The sequence below is a fragment of the Tribolium castaneum genome, chromosome 10 (genome assembly GCF_031307605.1).
Source record: "Tribolium castaneum strain GA2 chromosome 10, icTriCast1.1, whole genome shotgun sequence".
Classification (NCBI taxonomy): domain Eukaryota; kingdom Metazoa; phylum Arthropoda; class Insecta; order Coleoptera; family Tenebrionidae; genus Tribolium; species Tribolium castaneum.
The window spans coordinates 6,659,830-6,676,171 of NC_087403.1; the positions used below are offsets into that span (position 1 = coordinate 6,659,830).

Here is a 16,342-nt window from a genome sequence, read left to right on the forward strand (position 1 = left end):
TGTGTTACCGATTCTTTGTCAATATTTACTAAAAAAATACTAGCCCTTATCTTATCAATACTGAATCATCTAATCTACGCCAGTGCCCCGTTTAATTTTACAGGTGTATTTCACTACAGTACATGTGTGATATTGTTGTGCCATTCGTCTTCAGGGTAAGTATTTTAATCATATAACGCTTTTTCTAAAACTTCTTAAGTGATTGCTCCACCACACGTGTGTACCACCAAGAAAGTTTCTTTGCATCTGATATGGCGACATTTCCGTTATCTTGTTCAAATAAACTCAGTCCCATCCCTGCCTATTTAAATTATATTTGCATAAGTTGCACATTAATCAAGCTAAATCAGTCATTAAAGCCTCGTACGCAAAAAAGGAATATTTTTAAAAATCTGAGAGAACAGCGCATCCATTGCCCCATTTTATACGAATTATTGTGACCTCATATTACCTAGAATGTTTATCAGATTGCGATAATACAATGTGTTGAAATGCTCTAGGTGTGATCATTATACTTATTCTCTCTTTGCAGGAAAAATGAGAGTGCTAGAAATTTTTGTAGCGTTTATATTTTTTATAAATTCGAGTTTATGTCAAGACAATGCCGGTACAAATCTCGCCCCGGCGTTGCAACAGTGTTACAATACCACCCAGTTTGCCATAAGGGACTACAGATTACCATCAGACATGACCGTCCTAATTGACATCATTCGAAGAATCGAAGATGGAAACGCATTCCAGGACGCCCGAGAACTTTCTTTCGAAATTCTCCACAGGTACTGTTATTTCACTCTCGGAGTTTTCGAAATAATTTCGATATAATGGGTTAACTTTGGGCAGGTTTCGGCAGGACGGGATCCGGAGGACCACGAAGGACCTGGACAGCACCCAGGGCATCCCCTTCAGCCCCAAGGGGAAGGAGTCTTTCAAGAACAGGGTCCAGTTGAAGAAGATAACGCCCGGAAACGCGTACAATTTCAATAACGACAGCTTAACGCCGCTGCAAGCCGTAAATACAAAACCCAAATATTTGACCGAGCTAATGCGAGTTTCCGTAGTGTTCGCTCCATTTTATGATTTCGAGTACGATTGATTTGCACGAATTAGCCGACGATACCGTGTGTAACAAAATCGAACATTACACATCCCGGGTGGAAAAACGAGAAACTGAGTTTGTGGAAGCCGACCAACCGAAAAATCGGTGCCCCGTTGAAAGCGGCGTTGTTTACACGAAATGGGGCGAAGTCAAAGCTGGGATTTTGTTTGCCGGGATTGCGGCCGGTTTTCAGCCAAATTCTGTGCCTGTAGTCAATGGTAGCGTCGACTCGGCCTATGCTAGCACACTTGCAGGTATTTTAGCACGGGTTTTGCAATTCTGGATAAAAGCATTCATTTAAGGGGAACTGTCGGAGGTTGCTTTGTACGAAGTAGGGAAACCACGAGTTGTCGGAAATAAGGGTAGCTGGAACACGACCATTGACCGGAAATACTACTTTTTGGCAAATTCGGATAAGGACCACTTGTATCTGACTGATGCCGAGATTCGTGGGAGCCTCGATGGCTTGTTTCTGGCTCTTAACATCCAAAAGTGGAAGTCACAGTCGAGTGACATCAAAATTTCACAAATTTTAGATCTTTATTACGGGAGAGGGGTTTTTAACGATACGGCACGAGTGTGCAACCGGAATAAGTTAATGCGAGATTTAGTAGCAAGTGACAAACTTGTACAACAAACTTCCTTTTTTAATTACTTGCTAGATCAAGAATCGCAGTACGATTACACACCCATCAAGCAAAACTTCCCCACGTTTGCTCAGTACGCTGTCGAGAGCTTGAGATCTTATTTAGGTAAAAAGGCAACGTTAAATTTGAAATACCAAGGACCCACTTTTCAGATACCAATCTGAAGGATCGAGAGTGTTCGGCGGAAGAAGATGTAATTGAGCGAGTGTCCTCACATTTATTAATTTTTGTCGATACGACCTGGACTTATCAAACGATTCAGCCGATTATTTCCCACATTTTGAAAAACATCGATGTCAATAAATACGAAACTTCTTATACAATTTACGACGGTACCAACTGTAACACAATTGTCAATAGATCGAGCAGTATTTTGGACTTTTATGACCAGTATAACGTCACCCAACACCAAAAATGTGAGCATTTGACTCAAAAATGTTTTTTTAGTTTTCAGTTTTAGATCCCACCGGGTTTGACTATAGCAAAGCTATACAAACGGCGGAAGTAGCTTTTAAGGCGAAATTAGACAACGCCACCGATTTGACCGGACAGTCGATGATTGTCCTAATGCTGCCACATAACAAACCAACTTCAAGCCAAAGCAGTTATGTTCAAAGTGAAAAAGAGGATTTCAAAAGCGTTTTGCCCGGTAACTAGCTACTTGAAATATATTTTCTTCAATACAAATGTTTTTTAAGACGTTAGAATTATTGTTGCTGGATCAGAAAGTAAAGAGTCGTATTCCGACATCGCCACAAACTCCAACACAGACGTTTTCACGATTTCTGAAGGTAGCGACGAGACATTGCGACATGCAGCCGAAAATATCGTTGCCAGATTGAAAAAAAGTAATTTGTTGATAATTATTTATACTTTATTTGTCCCCAATTACAACCGTAGTACCACGAAGTGTTGTCAACCCTAAATGTGGTTCCTCTTTCGAAACTGACGAAACCAGCAGTTTTGAAATAACACAATACGTTCAACCCACCACAGTTAATTATCACAAAATTTCGCCGAATTACTTCAAGGATGGACAAACGCTGAAGATTCGGGGACAAGGTGCTGGCACTATCGCTGTGTGTATATCGAGAACTGATGCCAATCCGAGGGCAAATGCCACTGGGGCCAATTGTACAAACATCGAATCCAACGAGTTGACTAGAGACATCAGTACTTTTTGCACCGATGAGTCCCTAACCGATTGCTCTCCGATTTATATTTCTGTCCAAGGAATGACATCGAACGTTCGTTGCACAGGTAAACTACAAAAACCAACATAAATGACTGTGATACATTTATTTTCATTTTAGACAAATCTTGCCGATTCCCCAACAACATCAAATACACAATATCTCTAGAAAATGTCAAGTGTTCAAGCTGCGGCAAACTGCTTATAAATAATTTGATGATTTTCGTCATGCTTGTTGTTTACTGCTTTACTTCTAAGTACCTAAATTAGTGATTACATATTTTTAACAAAATGTACATGACCTGACATAAATAGGTGGTCACAAGTAGTATAACCAAAACTAATTAAGCTTTAAATGCCACGTCAGTTTCTTTATATATTAGAAGTACATCTGTAACTGAATTTTTGAATATGCATTTATAATAAAATAAAAATTTAGAAACTTAAGTAGTTCTTGACTATTGCAATCGGCAAAAAACCCGAACTCCATCGCCGGAAATGCAAAATGAGCAAAACTTTTGGAAACCAGGCATTTGATCGAGATAACATTTCAGTTTTAAGTAAAAACTAAAAGAGCATTTGCATAACTGGGAAACTGAAGAGGGACAAAAAACGAATGTTCATCTGGCAGAACGCACGCACCTCGGATGAAAATGAAGGAAGCAGATTTCCGCAAAACTGTCCGATAATTTTTATTGATTTTGTGTTTTTTGAATGACTGTTCTGTTGGATTTTGGTATAAAACTAAAAAGCTTTATAGAAAAATAGTCGCACATAATTTTGGACAAAACCGCATCCCGCTAGCGTCTTTTGTCTTCGACTTATTGACATTTCAGCGAAATCTGAAAAAATCATATCTCACTTATTATAACTTTTGAACAAAAGTTTACATTTTAACAAAATCTTTCTTATTAAAAGAATTCGTATCTGATACGCACATTATGCATTAATGTATAATTTAATAATGTATTCGACGATTTTTATTAAACATTTGTTTAAATGTAAATACACAAAATTTTCGAAAGCCTAATATTTTACATTTTATTTGTGAGTGGCCAGAAAAAAAATAATTTTTGAACCCTAATTAGAAATGTAAGAAAATCAAAATAATTATTACTTCTTTACAATTAATAAAAATTGTTTGTTTCTAGACTTAAAATGTTAAGCTCACATCGCTGTTCTGTATCTTCTTTTATAATAATAAGAATTTTTTTAGGATTCAGCCAAAAAGACAAAAACAAAAGACTTCGAGTCACAATAATCATTAACGCCTCTTTTAATTAATCGCGTTTACTCACAAGCGATTTTATTGTTTATCGTAAAATTAGGCGAGTAATAAATCGATTGTTTTTCTCCATTTTTTAAATAAATTAAAAATAAAATTGAACTTCGCTTCCCCCTCCTACCTGTAAGACGCTATTTAAGTAAAAAGATAAAAAAATATAAAAGTGGTCCAGTTTGTAGTGATTTAGTTTTATTTATTATCCCTGAAGGTATTTGGCATACAACTTATTTATTAAAATCGGATAATGAACAATGAAATTAATTATGTATAGCTTGCGGCATTTTTACCGAACACCGAATGTAGTGAATAAGTAATAATTAATAAGGTATAATAGATACAATATTTGTTAGCTTGTGTTGAATATGGGTTTAAAAACACGCAGCAATTTTCATTTTCACGCAGAATTGGGCACTTGTCTTGTCTTCTTCGTGTTAGTGGTGGTTCCACCTAGAAAAGGAAAAAATTAGATCGCTTCACAAAGTTAAAGTTTTTTCATCAGAGATCGGAATAACGTGTTTCAATTTAAATTCGTTAATACCAACCTGGCAAAAATAAATCCCAATTCTGAGACGTGGCTATGTGACGTTGTTAGCGCTAAAATCATGCTTTCGATTAATTTGTGCTAATAGCAGTAGCGGATGCCTTTCGAAACCGGCCAATACATAAAAATTGTATTTGTTTCCGGCAAACTGTGATTTCGTCCAATCATTTAACGTTTTCGTCGATTTCATGACGCAATAAAGCTACGCGTTGCACCACATCAGATAGATTCGTTAAAAGTCAAAGTTGGATTAAGCAGATGTAAATGCAAATTAATAAAAGCAATCAACCCGGATTCAAAGATGGCTAAAATGGCCCCGGTTGCGGCGTTCGGTCGTCCATCAACAATTTCGATTTGATAAAATTAGTGGGAATTTGAGCAACAAAATTTTTCCAGAGAATTTGAAATGATGCAACTTCACTAAAAATAGATTGTAATAATTAACTAAACAAATAGCGTTTAAATAAACTTTCAAAATGTGTTAGTGGTTTCCAACACCTACAGTTTTATTAAGATATTTTTTTAACTAATTACTGTTTTTGATAAATATGATAATGCGTGGGATACCTACTGTATTATATAGTACCGTGACATCATAACATGTAAATGGTGTGGTTTAGAAAACCCCGATATGTGGACGAGGTTAATAGCAAAGTAATGCAGTGTCGAAATTAATGCAGACCTGTCAATAGTCATATTGAGTAATTGTATTATATTGCAATATTGATGCGAGTTCGTCCCAAAAGTTTTGATACGAATCCCGCAGTCGCTATCAATATTAATTTCCATATAAAAGAAATACAAGTGTATCGTGTAAGTCTGCCTCACCAAGTCGCCAATAATTGATGATCCGATAAAATGGAGGATGTATGGAAACTGGTTTTAACTCCGGTAACCTAGCTTTATGATGTTATTAAACAATACTCATACAGCTAGATAACCAAAGAAAATATCAGTTCCAATGAGCAATAACTCCAGAGGGTATCACATACCGCAGATGCGACTAATGCAAATTAAAAATGAATAATGCGCGCACCAACCACGTGATACTGCTACAGTCTATCACCTCCCGCACAAGCAGTGATACTTGAAAAGGGCAAAAGGTGTTAAAATTACAATGAAATAACAGAAGGGAACATCATCTCCGAACGCACTTGAAGAACTGACCAAACGCGGGCTCCGGGCTGCTTGGCAAGTGGGACGTTTTGCTTTCCCCATCGCCATCGCCATCGGTGCTCGGCCAGTCTTCGAACTTGATCGTTAGGAAACCAGTTTTAAAAGCCAAGCCTTAACTTGGCCTGTATGCTGTATGTCACTACGTTGCCAAACTTTCTAAGCTCAAGGCGATATTCGGAATTATTGCAAGCGACACTTACTATACCTGCTGCCAGACTGCTACATATGCTGCACGATGCAAATACACGCATTAAATATGCATAAGTAACCGTACACTCGTCAGGATACGTACCTGCCTCACCGGCGGCGCCTGGCGCCCGCCCAGTCCGCCGCCGCCTTGCGCCGATCGGGATGCGAAAATTCGGGCCGATTTGCTCAAAATTCAGTTGAACTCCCGAGATGAACGCAAGAAACCGTGGATGATCGAATAGAACGTTACCCGCCGGTATTACCATAACCGGTCCAGCCAGTCCAGTCAAGTTTCATTCCTCCGCGACCTCGTCCAGCCTCCCGCGCTGTAACACAGCCATTGTGTGACAGGAATGTGGTCTTCGGTCGTTTCGTTCGGCCATAAACTAATGTACCATGATACAACTTCAACGGTCACAAATTCCAAACGATAAATGGATACCTCATATGCACACATATCCCACGACACCGACCAATCGTGCCAAAACCCATGCCACATCCGAAAAGAATCAATGTTTGCCCAAGCAATACAACTGCTGACCTCACTCCGCAAACACGGAGATTTTAACGCCAGATCTCTCATTTACTTCTTATAAGTAATCACACGATTACTGACTCGAACCCTAACAAAAACATACTCTTTTCAGCCCCAAATCCTGAATTGGATGCTTTAATAAAGTAATAAATGCGGTTTTGTTTATGGAATTGATCGGATTTTGGTGGAAAAGCACCCATTGGCAACTATGCGAACGTGCTTTTGTCATGATTGTGGATCCACTGTCCGGTGGTTGACCAAGGTATACACCAAGGTCGCCCAGTTAGTAGGGAGTCGCATGTCTAAACCGAAAACTCGAAGAATTAGCCGGACTCCTGACTGCTGAGTGCGGAGACTGCGCTGCATTCCACGCGTAGGCGATTACTCGCACGAAATCTGGATGGCGGATTGTGTTAACCGACGATAAAATTATTGCAAACCTTGCCACCGAGCCGTTTCTAACGATTTTAATCACATTTACGAGAAAAATCTACAGGCTGCCTTGAGATGTAGTTTCCATATTTTTGTGTGAAGATGGGAGAATAAATGGCTTCGAAACACGTTGTTGGGGTTTTTTCCGTTCGGGTTCATTAGGTATCAAGGAATTTAAGCCGTGGAATAGCAACCCCTCTCTGTTATAAACAGCATCAACACATTTTAATTAATTTAATGATCGTATTGAGCTTTGTTAAGCTGTGTTTGGTCAGGGATTTTTATGTCTGCAACTATGCACTGTGCAGCGTCCATTTAATTGATAAAAGCAACGTTTCATCAATTAAATTGCAATCGGCAAGCATTGAATTAAATACTCATCACACAAAGTAAAAATTGTGGAATTCGGCAAGCGATTTAAAATAATATACCTCTACGGTAATTTTTTCGGTAATGATAGAAATCTTGATTATTGCCAAAAAGATCGAACGTTGTTTACCTGTGTTTTGAATTCATAGAAAAAAAGTTAAAACAGTAAAAAAAATTGGTCTAATATCAGTTTTTTTTCAGATTTTCAATAAATACGTATTCAAATCTCAAATGCCACTCTATTATTTACGTCTTCAACGATCTTCGAATTCGGCAAACAAGTCAATATTTTTGCACTAGTTGTCTCATCTAAAATTTGCACCCCCCCAAAATTTCCGATAATAATAATAATAATAATAATAATTTATTTCCAACAGACTTCTTAGTCTATAGTGGACAATATAATAGGTAAATGGACGAGTACTCTTTACAATATATAAACAATACAATAAAATATGTAAAATGAAATACCAAAAAAGAAGAGAAATAACCCCTTTCAAAATTGAGAAAATCATAGCTTCTATACAAAATATTATATTATAAATTACAAAAAAAAATATTGTAAAAGTTTGACCTTTACAGTTTTAGATTGGAAATTATAGAAGAAAATATTTTGATCTATTGTAATACAATTATATAATTTAAACATTTAAAAAGTGGAGAATTATGATGATCTCTGATACACTCTTGTTTAAAATTTGAATGTTTTTTGGTATGGTTGAACTAAGAAATCTATCTGCGACCTGGCACTTTTGGCAAAACAAAGAATTGTTAGTTTTATTCTCGATTTTAATAAGCTCATTCGTTAATTTTGCCGCTCATTGAATTTTTTATTTTATTTATTCATTTATTTTATTTTATTTTATTTTATGTTTTATACTCGGTATAAGGTATTTACTACCTACTGTAATTAAGTTTTGATTATTTCTAGAAGACAGCGTTGCTTCCTTTTGCGTATAAAGACCTGTATAAAAAAAATCCGAAAACCAAACACCGCTGCTTTGAAAAAATGCTAACGTCATGATGTCTTAAATTGTATATTGTGGTTAGCTCTTGCAGAAAAACTGGCTTTTATAACTCTTATGCTTTATTTAAATTTATTCAATTCTCTAATCCAACTCATATACGAATTTTCTTTTGGCTTTTAAAAGCCAAAAAAATTAAATTTATTCCAGTCAAATTACTAACAATATTTACTTAAAAAAATCAGTTCTGATTGAGAGGTAATTTCAATATATTTTATAAAAAAAAGATTTCCGAGAGAAAATTGTGCGGAAAAACTGTAGCTGCGACAAATACTTTCTAAGGCAAAGTTTTTAGAATTGTCGGTGTATTTTTACTTTATCATCTTATTTTCTACAAATTAAATTCACTGTGAGGAACAGTGAGGATTGAAAAGTGGGTGCCACCTTCAAAGGTTTTGTCCCCGCTCCCCGAAGTGTCCGGGCTTGACGTCTCGAGCTCCGGATTTACACCAAAATAAAAATGCTGCTTGTTGATACAGCTCCAAAAAATGTAAATAACGTATTTTCTTAAAAACAAAAAATCAATTGTACTGTTTGTCCAGGCGAGTCCAAGTATAAGATAAAGAAAGAAATGCGACTCTTTCGCGCTGTAGCTCACGAAAATAACCCTTTAATAAAAAATAAATAAATAAGTTCTTTATTTTTCGCTGCGTAACTCGCTGCTATTTCTTCACAAAATGTTGAGTTACTGTTCGAAAATTTGTTAATAAAGTAATTATAATTGAAAGAAGTAGCATTAATCGGAAAAATATGTAATGTATGTAAATCTCCAAATAAACGCATTGTCGGGTATGGGTGGCAGGATAATTTGAAAAAAAGCGTCGATGTGTATCCTCGCTTTTCACGAAGCTTAACGAAAGCTTACGATTCGGAGGGAGAGACGGATGCTGGGGGCGGCAGTGTGGCAGTATGGGGTTGCAGCTTCAGGTGGGTGTTGCCCTGTCGTTACTGCCTAGCACATGTAATACTGCTAGCTCCAATAACTGAGACTTTGGTATTTTCCAAAATGAAACAGATCCAGTGACCAACGGTATAAGGGTGTATGTATACGATGTTTCATTGAGTAGTTATGATTTTAGAATGGATTATTTAATAACGATATATGGGTGCATGTTTTTGGTGGGTGTTCTCGGCAATGGGACACTTTGTCTGACACTGTGTTGCGGTCCCGGGGCCAAAACTCGCAGTCCTTTGCTCTTTGGTCTCATTTTCGCGGACCTTCTAGTATGCTGCCTGAGTGGCCCTGTCACTGCGGCACTCTACGTCCTTTCAAACTGGACCCAAACTTGGAAATATATCGCTCTGTTTATCCAGGTATTACAGTGTAATGAAGGGACCACAACAATGCAGTCTATTACTCCCCTAGGCCTGGCCTGTTTCTGCTAGCACTTTATTGATGATGGCTATATCTGTCGACCGTTACCTCACGATTAAAAGTTACAGGCCAGCTGGGCAAGTTGCACGGAGAAGACACTTGCTTAACACTGCGGTCATTATCACCTGGATCTCCGCTGCAGTATTATCTGGTACACAATTTATTTCTAAACATCCATGGCGGAAAAGCTTAGTTATCACCCATGTGCTGTTGGTGTATGTTTTGCCAGCTTGTGCGGTGCTCGTAAGTCACTTAGGAGTGCACGCTAAGCTCACTGCAATTTCCCTGACTGCCCGCGCCAAGCACGGCGAACTACCCTTACCAATGCCCCTCTTGCGGAGACCGACCCACGTTATCATTGTTGCCGGGATTTCCAAGGTACCACCGTTTGTGACGTTCAATTTCGTGCATTTCATTTTTGCTCGTCACTATTTGATATCGTTTTCAGCACGGTAGAGACAGGCTCCAGGCGACCGAAACGAGCGTCGAAGACATTTCCCAGCCGCCCACCAGCACGCTCCGCAGTCGTCGCCGTCTGGCGAATTCTTTGCTATGGGTGGCGATTGTTTTCGCGGTATGTTGGTTTCCTTATATAGTGTGCCAATTTTGCGGCGAATTGGGAACGTCTCCTCCGGCAACGGTCCAACGGTACAGCTTACTTCTTGGCCACACTCATTCGGCGTTCAGTCCAATTCTTTACTGGACGCTGAACCACCAGTGGCCCCAGCGACCATGTCGCTTTCGGCTCCCTGTCCTTTACAGAAGCGCTTCGTCAACGAACGAAGCCGCTCTTGGTCCATTTCATCCTAGACTGGTACGTCCGCCACCGATCCGTCGAAGATCCTCACATTATCTCTACTAATGACTGTCTGTGATTACTGGGCCTCGCTGATAACTACCTCACGATTCACGATATCTACTATTTCTCATTTTTGGCATAACTTCATTATCGGACAATTAATGTTATTGCTAATATGCCTAAGGAGACGGTATATATGTAAAGAAAAGACGATTTCATAAATATATTTTTTTATTTATAGTGAACGTTCAGGCTCTATACATATATACTGTAATAAATAATTGTTGTTCATTGTTTTATTGCTGTTGTGTTGATCATTGTTCAAGTGGAACGTGAAGAAGAATGAATGTAGCCGACCTGACAACGTTATTCAGCATCCTCGACTGGTACTTTACATATTTAATTATCTCTAGGTAACAAATAAAAAAATCAAAAAAATAAGTAGCGGCCAACTGTGGTTTATTCATAAATGTTCAATACAATAATCAACAAAGAAATCTTAATACGATGTAGCTGTGAGACTAATAAAACTACTTTTCTATTCGTTATTTCGTTACTTCATGATTGTGACTTGGCGACAATCACTTCGTGTGTGTTATACGTGCCTTTTGTTCTTCATATTACTGTTATATTCTTATATTTCTCCTCCTGGATGTACATATGAGATGTAATTTGAAGCATAAATAAATTTTATTGTTTCTGATCATTGATTTGGCTATATCCGAATGTGAAAAGTGGAGAGAAAATCGGGTGCGCGCGTAATCACATGCTCGAACTCCATGAAAGATAACTTCCCGTCCCCGTCAACGTCTGCCTCCTCTATAACCTTTTCGATGATTTGCTGCCGATCCTCAGGTGTTAGTTCCTGATGCATGAGCAAAAGCAGCGTGTTGTCTAAATCGTCGGACCCGATATACTGGTCATTATCGAAATCTATAAAATTATAAAATAAAATCGCCGTAATATATACCGGTTTTTACAACCATATATACTGAACGCATAAAAAACCTTTATGTCCCTTGGAGCTTGCTCGCTGAACACTGAAAGCAAGTCCAGAATGTCTTCGAAAGATAAATTTCCTTTCCCGTCGCGGGAGAACACTTCGCAAATGCGTTTTTTGAAAGGATTTTCCTAAAATTCTCATTTTAATACCTGACTGATCCTCACACTGTTACGTCTACCCGCAGTTCGGGTAATTTTTCAACAATATCCTCCAGTGGTACTTTAATCGTGACTTGCTCGTTTTGCCGCATACGTTTCGGGATTAAATCGGGGCGAATATTTCTGAATTTTTTGTGGACTCTGAGGCAACATCGGTTAAATAAATCAACAAGACGAACGAAATACCTTAAAATCTCCTTTCTCGTAAAGAAAGTACAGTCCTGATAATTCTCTAATTGTTGTTCCGAAAATGTCAATAATTTATTTCCCATGGTGGTTTAGGAAACACGAAACATCACCGATAAGAGCTGTGCTACAAACTAAATTCTGAGGGTGGTCAGATGTGGAGCAGCTGAAGGTGTGGTTGAGTCATTTATTAAATGAAATTAATATTGATCCAGAACAGTTTTTGCAACTGTTTCTTGGGAAATAAATCCATTTTAATATAATGTAAAAACAAGCGTTAATTACAAGTAATTTAGATTGATTGCCTTATAAACTGATTACTTATTATTCAAACAAATGATGTAATCACGATACTAAAATAAGCCAAATATAAAATTACAATTCAATAATACATACTACAAGTCCACGTAATGAATAAATTTAGACTTGCAAATACCGTTTTTTATCCAATCAATCAAGCTTGGCAATTTCGAAAACGATTTTCAAAAAACTGTATTATAATTAAGACGAAAATAATTCCATTATGTTCTACGGTCATTTCGATAATTAATTAATTAGTTAATTAGTTAATTTTTCTTGAAAGATTTCTGTAAAAGCACATTCAATAAGAACTTGTGAGTGTCCTCTGTGAGTGAGTAGCTATGCTAGCGAAGGGGTTGCCATCTCTTAGTAGAAATAAAAATGACACTAAAACTTGTTAAGCAGCGCAACCTAGGCGCGAGTACTGTATTTAAGCGTAAAAATACTTACAGTAAATAGAAAACTGTTCATAAAAGATTTCTTTTCGTAAACTAAAACCTACAACTTATTACTTTTAAGTCGAAAGAGGGAGCTATCTGCTGTATATGATATCGTTCAAAAATTTTTTTTAATATTTTTTAACGGAGCGGCAGATTATTACTCCATTCAAATGCTTGTATGTTGTGTAATTTAACGTGACACCGACCTTGAGATAGACAAATAGTTAAATTAATATCAATTGGTAAAGTAAATTTAACTTTCGAAAAGAATTTTTTTATTGATTTGATCTTATCGAATTAATCTGCGCATCTCAAGTGTCACGATGACGTAGTTGATGCTTGTTGTTAATTAGTTGATTAATTCGTGAAAAGGGTAATCAATAAGACATTTTTACGAACATTTTATTAAATAAGTGGGGTGATTGTTTAAAACAAATGCAATAATAAATAAGAAGTGACAAAAGTTAGCTGGCAAACATCCTCCGTTTCGCACAGTGCGGCGTGAACTTACCTCGTCTACGGCTTAGTTAAAGAAAGTGAAACGACAAAAAACCTTATTGCTTGTTTTATTGTAAATAATGTTAATTATTTCGAACAAATGAAAAAAATATACAGTACCTACAGTTTACACAATTATCGAGAGTTGAGTAGAAAATACCCCGACAGGAAAGAATGCTCGATCCACCTTTTATATAAATGGGGGGAGCGGTAATGCCAGTAAAACTAGTAAGATATGATATGTAGGCATTGCTACTGGTAAGGCTGATAGGGCCGATAGACAGGAATTTTCCGCCAAGCTTCGGCGATATTTACACTCAACCAACTTATATTGTAGCAAATAAATGATCTTCCATGCAATGGCCACGTTTAATACTTATCTATAATTTTTATTTATAATTATAATAGTTAATCAATCTGAACTAAGGTACTATCACATGAACGCGAATGTATTTGGCAAAGTTCGTATTAATAAAGGGAGAATCGCAATAAATAACCGGTGTGAGAATTATTTGGCGAATTAAAATGACCGAAATCAGCTAATGTATGTATATAGGAAAACGTCTCTACTACTTTTTTACACTGATATATGATTTACTTTAGATAATGATATGGAATAAATTTCCCTTCGTTTAAAGATAGAATATAATAGCACGAATGCTTAACGATAAATAATTTACAATATTGCTTATTTTACATCACTATATGAGCGCAACGATATTTTTCTAACACAAATAATACGAACACGTCAGTGCGGTTGGCTTTACCTACTAGTTCGGTTTTTCCCTGTTTTGTGGCGCACACATAGCAACTGATATGCTAAAATAAACTGATCGTACGGTTGGCAACAGTTCATCTGTTCGTAAGAGTTAGGCAGCGCCGAGTCCACCAAGTAACAAAGAACCCTGTATTAATAATAAAAAAATCAAATGAAATATCCTATACGCATACTGATTATACAACATCCGACAACCTTTAGGTACTAAACAATTAACAGTACGTAAACACACTCCCATTCGCAGATTCAACAGTTCTATATTTATACACAAATGTACAAAATCCAACAATGTTCATCCTTCACTCGATGAGATATGCTGCTACTTCATCCTAAACGAAATTCAATTTTTCTAATTGGGAATTTAAATGAGCACAGATTTGAAGTTGTCCTGATGAATTCTCGCCGAACACTTCGCGCACTACGCGTCCAGTACGCTTGTGTCGTTGTGTTCGGAAGCAATTGTGAGATCTTCGGCCATGGTGTCCCTCTGCGGGTGCTCCGGCTCTATCTCGTCGTATTCCGAGTGAATCTCGCGCTTGATTATGTGGTGCATCTGCTCCTGCTCTCGCGTTACGTGGTGCTCCTGATTCATCATGCTCTCCTGCTTGATGTGCAGACCTCCGTTCATTGGAGGAGACCTACACATACATATTCATTCGTCCGCTAAATTCTAATAACTGGAAAGTACCTCATGTGCGTGTCGTGCACCGGGGATTCGGAGCTGTCTCTGGGCCTGCTAGGCAACGACGAAGCCCCCGTTATAAACGACAAATTGTTATCGTCCATTAACGAAGCCTGCATAAACTGGCCACAATTATTAAGAGAAAACTGAACAAATCAACCGATTTTCAATATACCTGCACGTTCGCCGACAGATGGTCACCGTACAGGGTCGGACTGTGATTTAATGTCGGGCTTTTCGACGTGGCGCCCCTACACACACAAACTCGTCAGTATTTTCGCACACCCTCACAAATTCACACAGATAATAAGAAGAAAATACTAAACACTAAGAATATGACGAATAAGCGAAAATTTTAAACACGTACCATGGCGATTCTACCGACCTCCTGGGATTACTGAGCGATCTTTGCAAAAATTCAAAATAATGCATGCATTTACGCAATTTTGGACCTTAACTTTTGATTAGTTAAGGATTTAAGTGTGAGGCGTTCCTGTATGATTTTAATTACCTCGACTTGTGACGACCTCCAGGGAAATGGTAGCTGACTGAGTTACCGAAATTTCAATAAAAAGATTAAAAAGGTCATACAGGAACTGTAAAATGGCGTGCAAGATTGAAAAAAACATTTATAAAACAGTATTAGATAAAAAAGATACAAAACTGTTGAATATCTTATATACCTTTATTCAAATACTTATCTCTTTATTGCTCCATCAGCCTCTGGCAGAGTCATATATATTATAGGTATTTCACATTCATTCAAAACATCTAAATGCAGTACGGGTACAAACGTACAGCATTTTCGTACAGTTAACAAGGAAATTAAAACTGGGGAAGAATGCTGTACGTGTGCACGTTAGGCGTTATCCAAACATTCTAGAAGCCGGCTCAACTAAGTTGGTTTTTCCTAGAGCTTAAGTTACTTAACAGCCGCTTGAGTAGTATTTCGTGCACATGACGGAAATGCTCAAAGGAAAGGTACTTTGCGTGTATATTCTCTGCGACTTTATTTATTTGTCTGAGTCTGCTGTTTTGTTATGACACGATTGTTAACCAAGTGGGAGAGGGTCACCATGCAGTTGTTTAAAGCGCAAGCATCGCGGGATCTAGGTGTGTGTGTGTGGGGTATATTTTCTTTCTCTATGTGTGTGTGTCTTGCTTCGGAACTCTACTAGCTATGAAAAAATAATAAGAAAAATGCACATTGAACTAAGACGAAGCTGGGCTGTAGCGTTTGCTGGTCGTCCGACAACATCCGTGTGAGTAGTAGTGAGTGAGAGAGGAGAAGGCGGGATGTTGCAGGGGTGACCAGCAGATAGAAGGAGCCGAGCAGAGGAGCAGCGGAGTGAGCAAAGCAGAGCAGAGCCGAGCAGAGCCGAGCAGACAGCAGCACACGCACGCACGACGCGCTTGGCGCATCGCGTTCAGAATGGTGCTTACTGTGCGCAGTGGGGTGGAGTGGGTGATGGGGTTGGGTCATATTTCCGCGGCCGACCACGCGACAGGTGGCGGCGCTTCACGAATTCAGCATCATCCACCATCCAGAATGACCCAAAGTCGTCTTCGTAGCGCACAAAACACTTGTGGAGTGAGAGATTGGTGCGTATCGCGTTCTATACACCCAGACCCAAGA

The 16,342-nt window shown here is 38.1% G+C and overlaps 4 protein-coding genes, 1 long non-coding RNA gene and 1 other non-coding gene across 16 annotated transcripts in view; 2 read left to right on the top strand and 4 right to left on the bottom strand.

The window, feature by feature from the left end:
- The first annotated feature begins 17 nt into the window (after window positions 1-17).
- On the top strand, window positions 18-3,382 carry LOC658236 (uncharacterized protein). Its single transcript, XM_964642.4, has 10 exons — window positions 18-155; window positions 533-776; window positions 841-1,009; window positions 1,059-1,350; window positions 1,399-1,848; window positions 1,896-2,159; window positions 2,204-2,392; window positions 2,442-2,591; window positions 2,644-3,003; window positions 3,057-3,382. The coding sequence occupies exons 2-10, from the start codon at window positions 538-540 to the stop codon at window positions 3,203-3,205; spliced, it is 2,262 nt and encodes a 753-aa protein (XP_969735.1). The 5' UTR covers window positions 18-155; window positions 533-537; the 3' UTR covers window positions 3,206-3,382.
- A 1,005-nt stretch (window positions 3,383-4,387) lies between these two features.
- Window positions 4,388-5,712, bottom strand: LOC135267205 (uncharacterized). Its single transcript, XR_010335561.1, has 2 exons — window positions 4,763-5,712; window positions 4,388-4,667 (listed from the first exon to the last, which is right to left on the bottom strand). It is a non-coding gene; the product is annotated as an uncharacterized LOC135267205 (long non-coding RNA).
- Window positions 5,637-5,717, bottom strand: Mir9a (microRNA mir-9a). Its single transcript, NR_036316.1, has one exon. It is a non-coding gene; the product is annotated as a microRNA mir-9a (primary transcript).
- A 3,645-nt stretch (window positions 5,718-9,362) lies between these two features.
- LOC100141918 (uncharacterized protein) lies at window positions 9,363-11,364 on the top strand. The gene is made up of 4 exons (XM_001812798.4): window positions 9,363-9,517; window positions 9,567-9,801; window positions 9,854-10,240; window positions 10,311-11,364. Exons 2-4 carry the CDS (start codon window positions 9,568-9,570, stop codon window positions 10,722-10,724), a joined length of 1,035 nt encoding a protein of 344 aa, XP_001812850.1. The 5' UTR covers window positions 9,363-9,517; window position 9,567; the 3' UTR covers window positions 10,725-11,364.
- Cib2 (Calcium and integrin binding family member 2) lies at window positions 11,104-12,362 on the bottom strand. The gene is made up of 4 exons (XM_964487.4): window positions 12,009-12,362; window positions 11,843-11,963; window positions 11,645-11,792; window positions 11,104-11,594 (listed from the first exon to the last, which is right to left on the bottom strand). The coding sequence occupies exons 1-4, from the start codon at window positions 12,092-12,094 to the stop codon at window positions 11,377-11,379; spliced, it is 573 nt and encodes a 190-aa protein (XP_969580.1). The 5' UTR covers window positions 12,095-12,362; the 3' UTR covers window positions 11,104-11,376.
- A 936-nt stretch (window positions 12,363-13,298) lies between these two features.
- The window catches only part of LOC657917 (forkhead box protein P1), a 46,193-nt gene continuing 43,149 nt past the window's right edge, over window positions 13,299-16,342 (bottom strand). For 7 of the 11 annotated variants that reach the window (XM_015980651.2, XM_015980653.2, XM_015980638.2 and 4 more), the window contains 4 exons: window positions 16,150-16,322; window positions 14,882-14,957; window positions 14,713-14,828; window positions 13,299-14,662 (listed from right to left, as the gene is read on the bottom strand). In XM_015980651.2, the coding sequence (XP_015836137.1) occupies window positions 14,443-14,662; window positions 14,713-14,828; window positions 14,882-14,957; window positions 16,150-16,322 (585 nt within the window). In that variant the 3' untranslated portion in view covers window positions 13,299-14,442. Of the gene's footprint in view, window positions 14,663-14,712; window positions 14,829-14,881; window positions 14,958-16,149; window positions 16,323-16,342 lie in introns of those variants that run through there. The other 4 variants (XM_015980637.2, XM_015980646.2, XM_008201138.3 and 1 more) reach the window with 4 other exon arrangements.

Excerpts from the sequence above, each read along its gene's own strand:
- LOC658236 (XM_964642.4), top strand. The coding sequence starts at position 538 with ATGAGAGTGCTAGAAATTTTTGTAGCGTTTATATTTTTTATAAATTCG. Across the intron at positions 777-840 it reads TCTTTCGAAATTCTCCACAG|GTTTCGGCAGGACGGGATCC; the intron begins GTACTGTTATTT and ends AACTTTGGGCAG. Across the intron at positions 2,592-2,643 it reads CGTTGCCAGATTGAAAAAAA|TACCACGAAGTGTTGTCAAC; the intron begins GTAATTTGTTGA and ends TTACAACCGTAG.
- LOC100141918 (XM_001812798.4), top strand. The coding sequence starts at position 9,568 with ATGGATTATTTAATAACGATATATGGGTGCATGTTTTTGGTGGGTGTT. Across the intron at positions 9,802-9,853 it reads ATATCGCTCTGTTTATCCAG|GCCTGGCCTGTTTCTGCTAG; the intron begins GTATTACAGTGT and ends TTACTCCCCTAG. Across the intron at positions 10,241-10,310 it reads TTGTTGCCGGGATTTCCAAG|CACGGTAGAGACAGGCTCCA; the intron begins GTACCACCGTTT and ends TATCGTTTTCAG.
- Cib2 (XM_964487.4), bottom strand. The coding sequence starts at position 12,094 with ATGGGAAATAAATTATTGACATTTTCGGAACAACAATTAGAGAATTAT. Across the intron at positions 11,964-12,008 it reads ACGAGAAAGGAGATTTTAAG|AGTCCACAAAAAATTCAGAA; the intron begins GTATTTCGTTCG and ends ATGTTGCCTCAG. Across the intron at positions 11,793-11,842 it reads AAAAATTACCCGAACTGCGG|GAAAATCCTTTCAAAAAACG; the intron begins GTAGACGTAACA and ends TGAGAATTTTAG.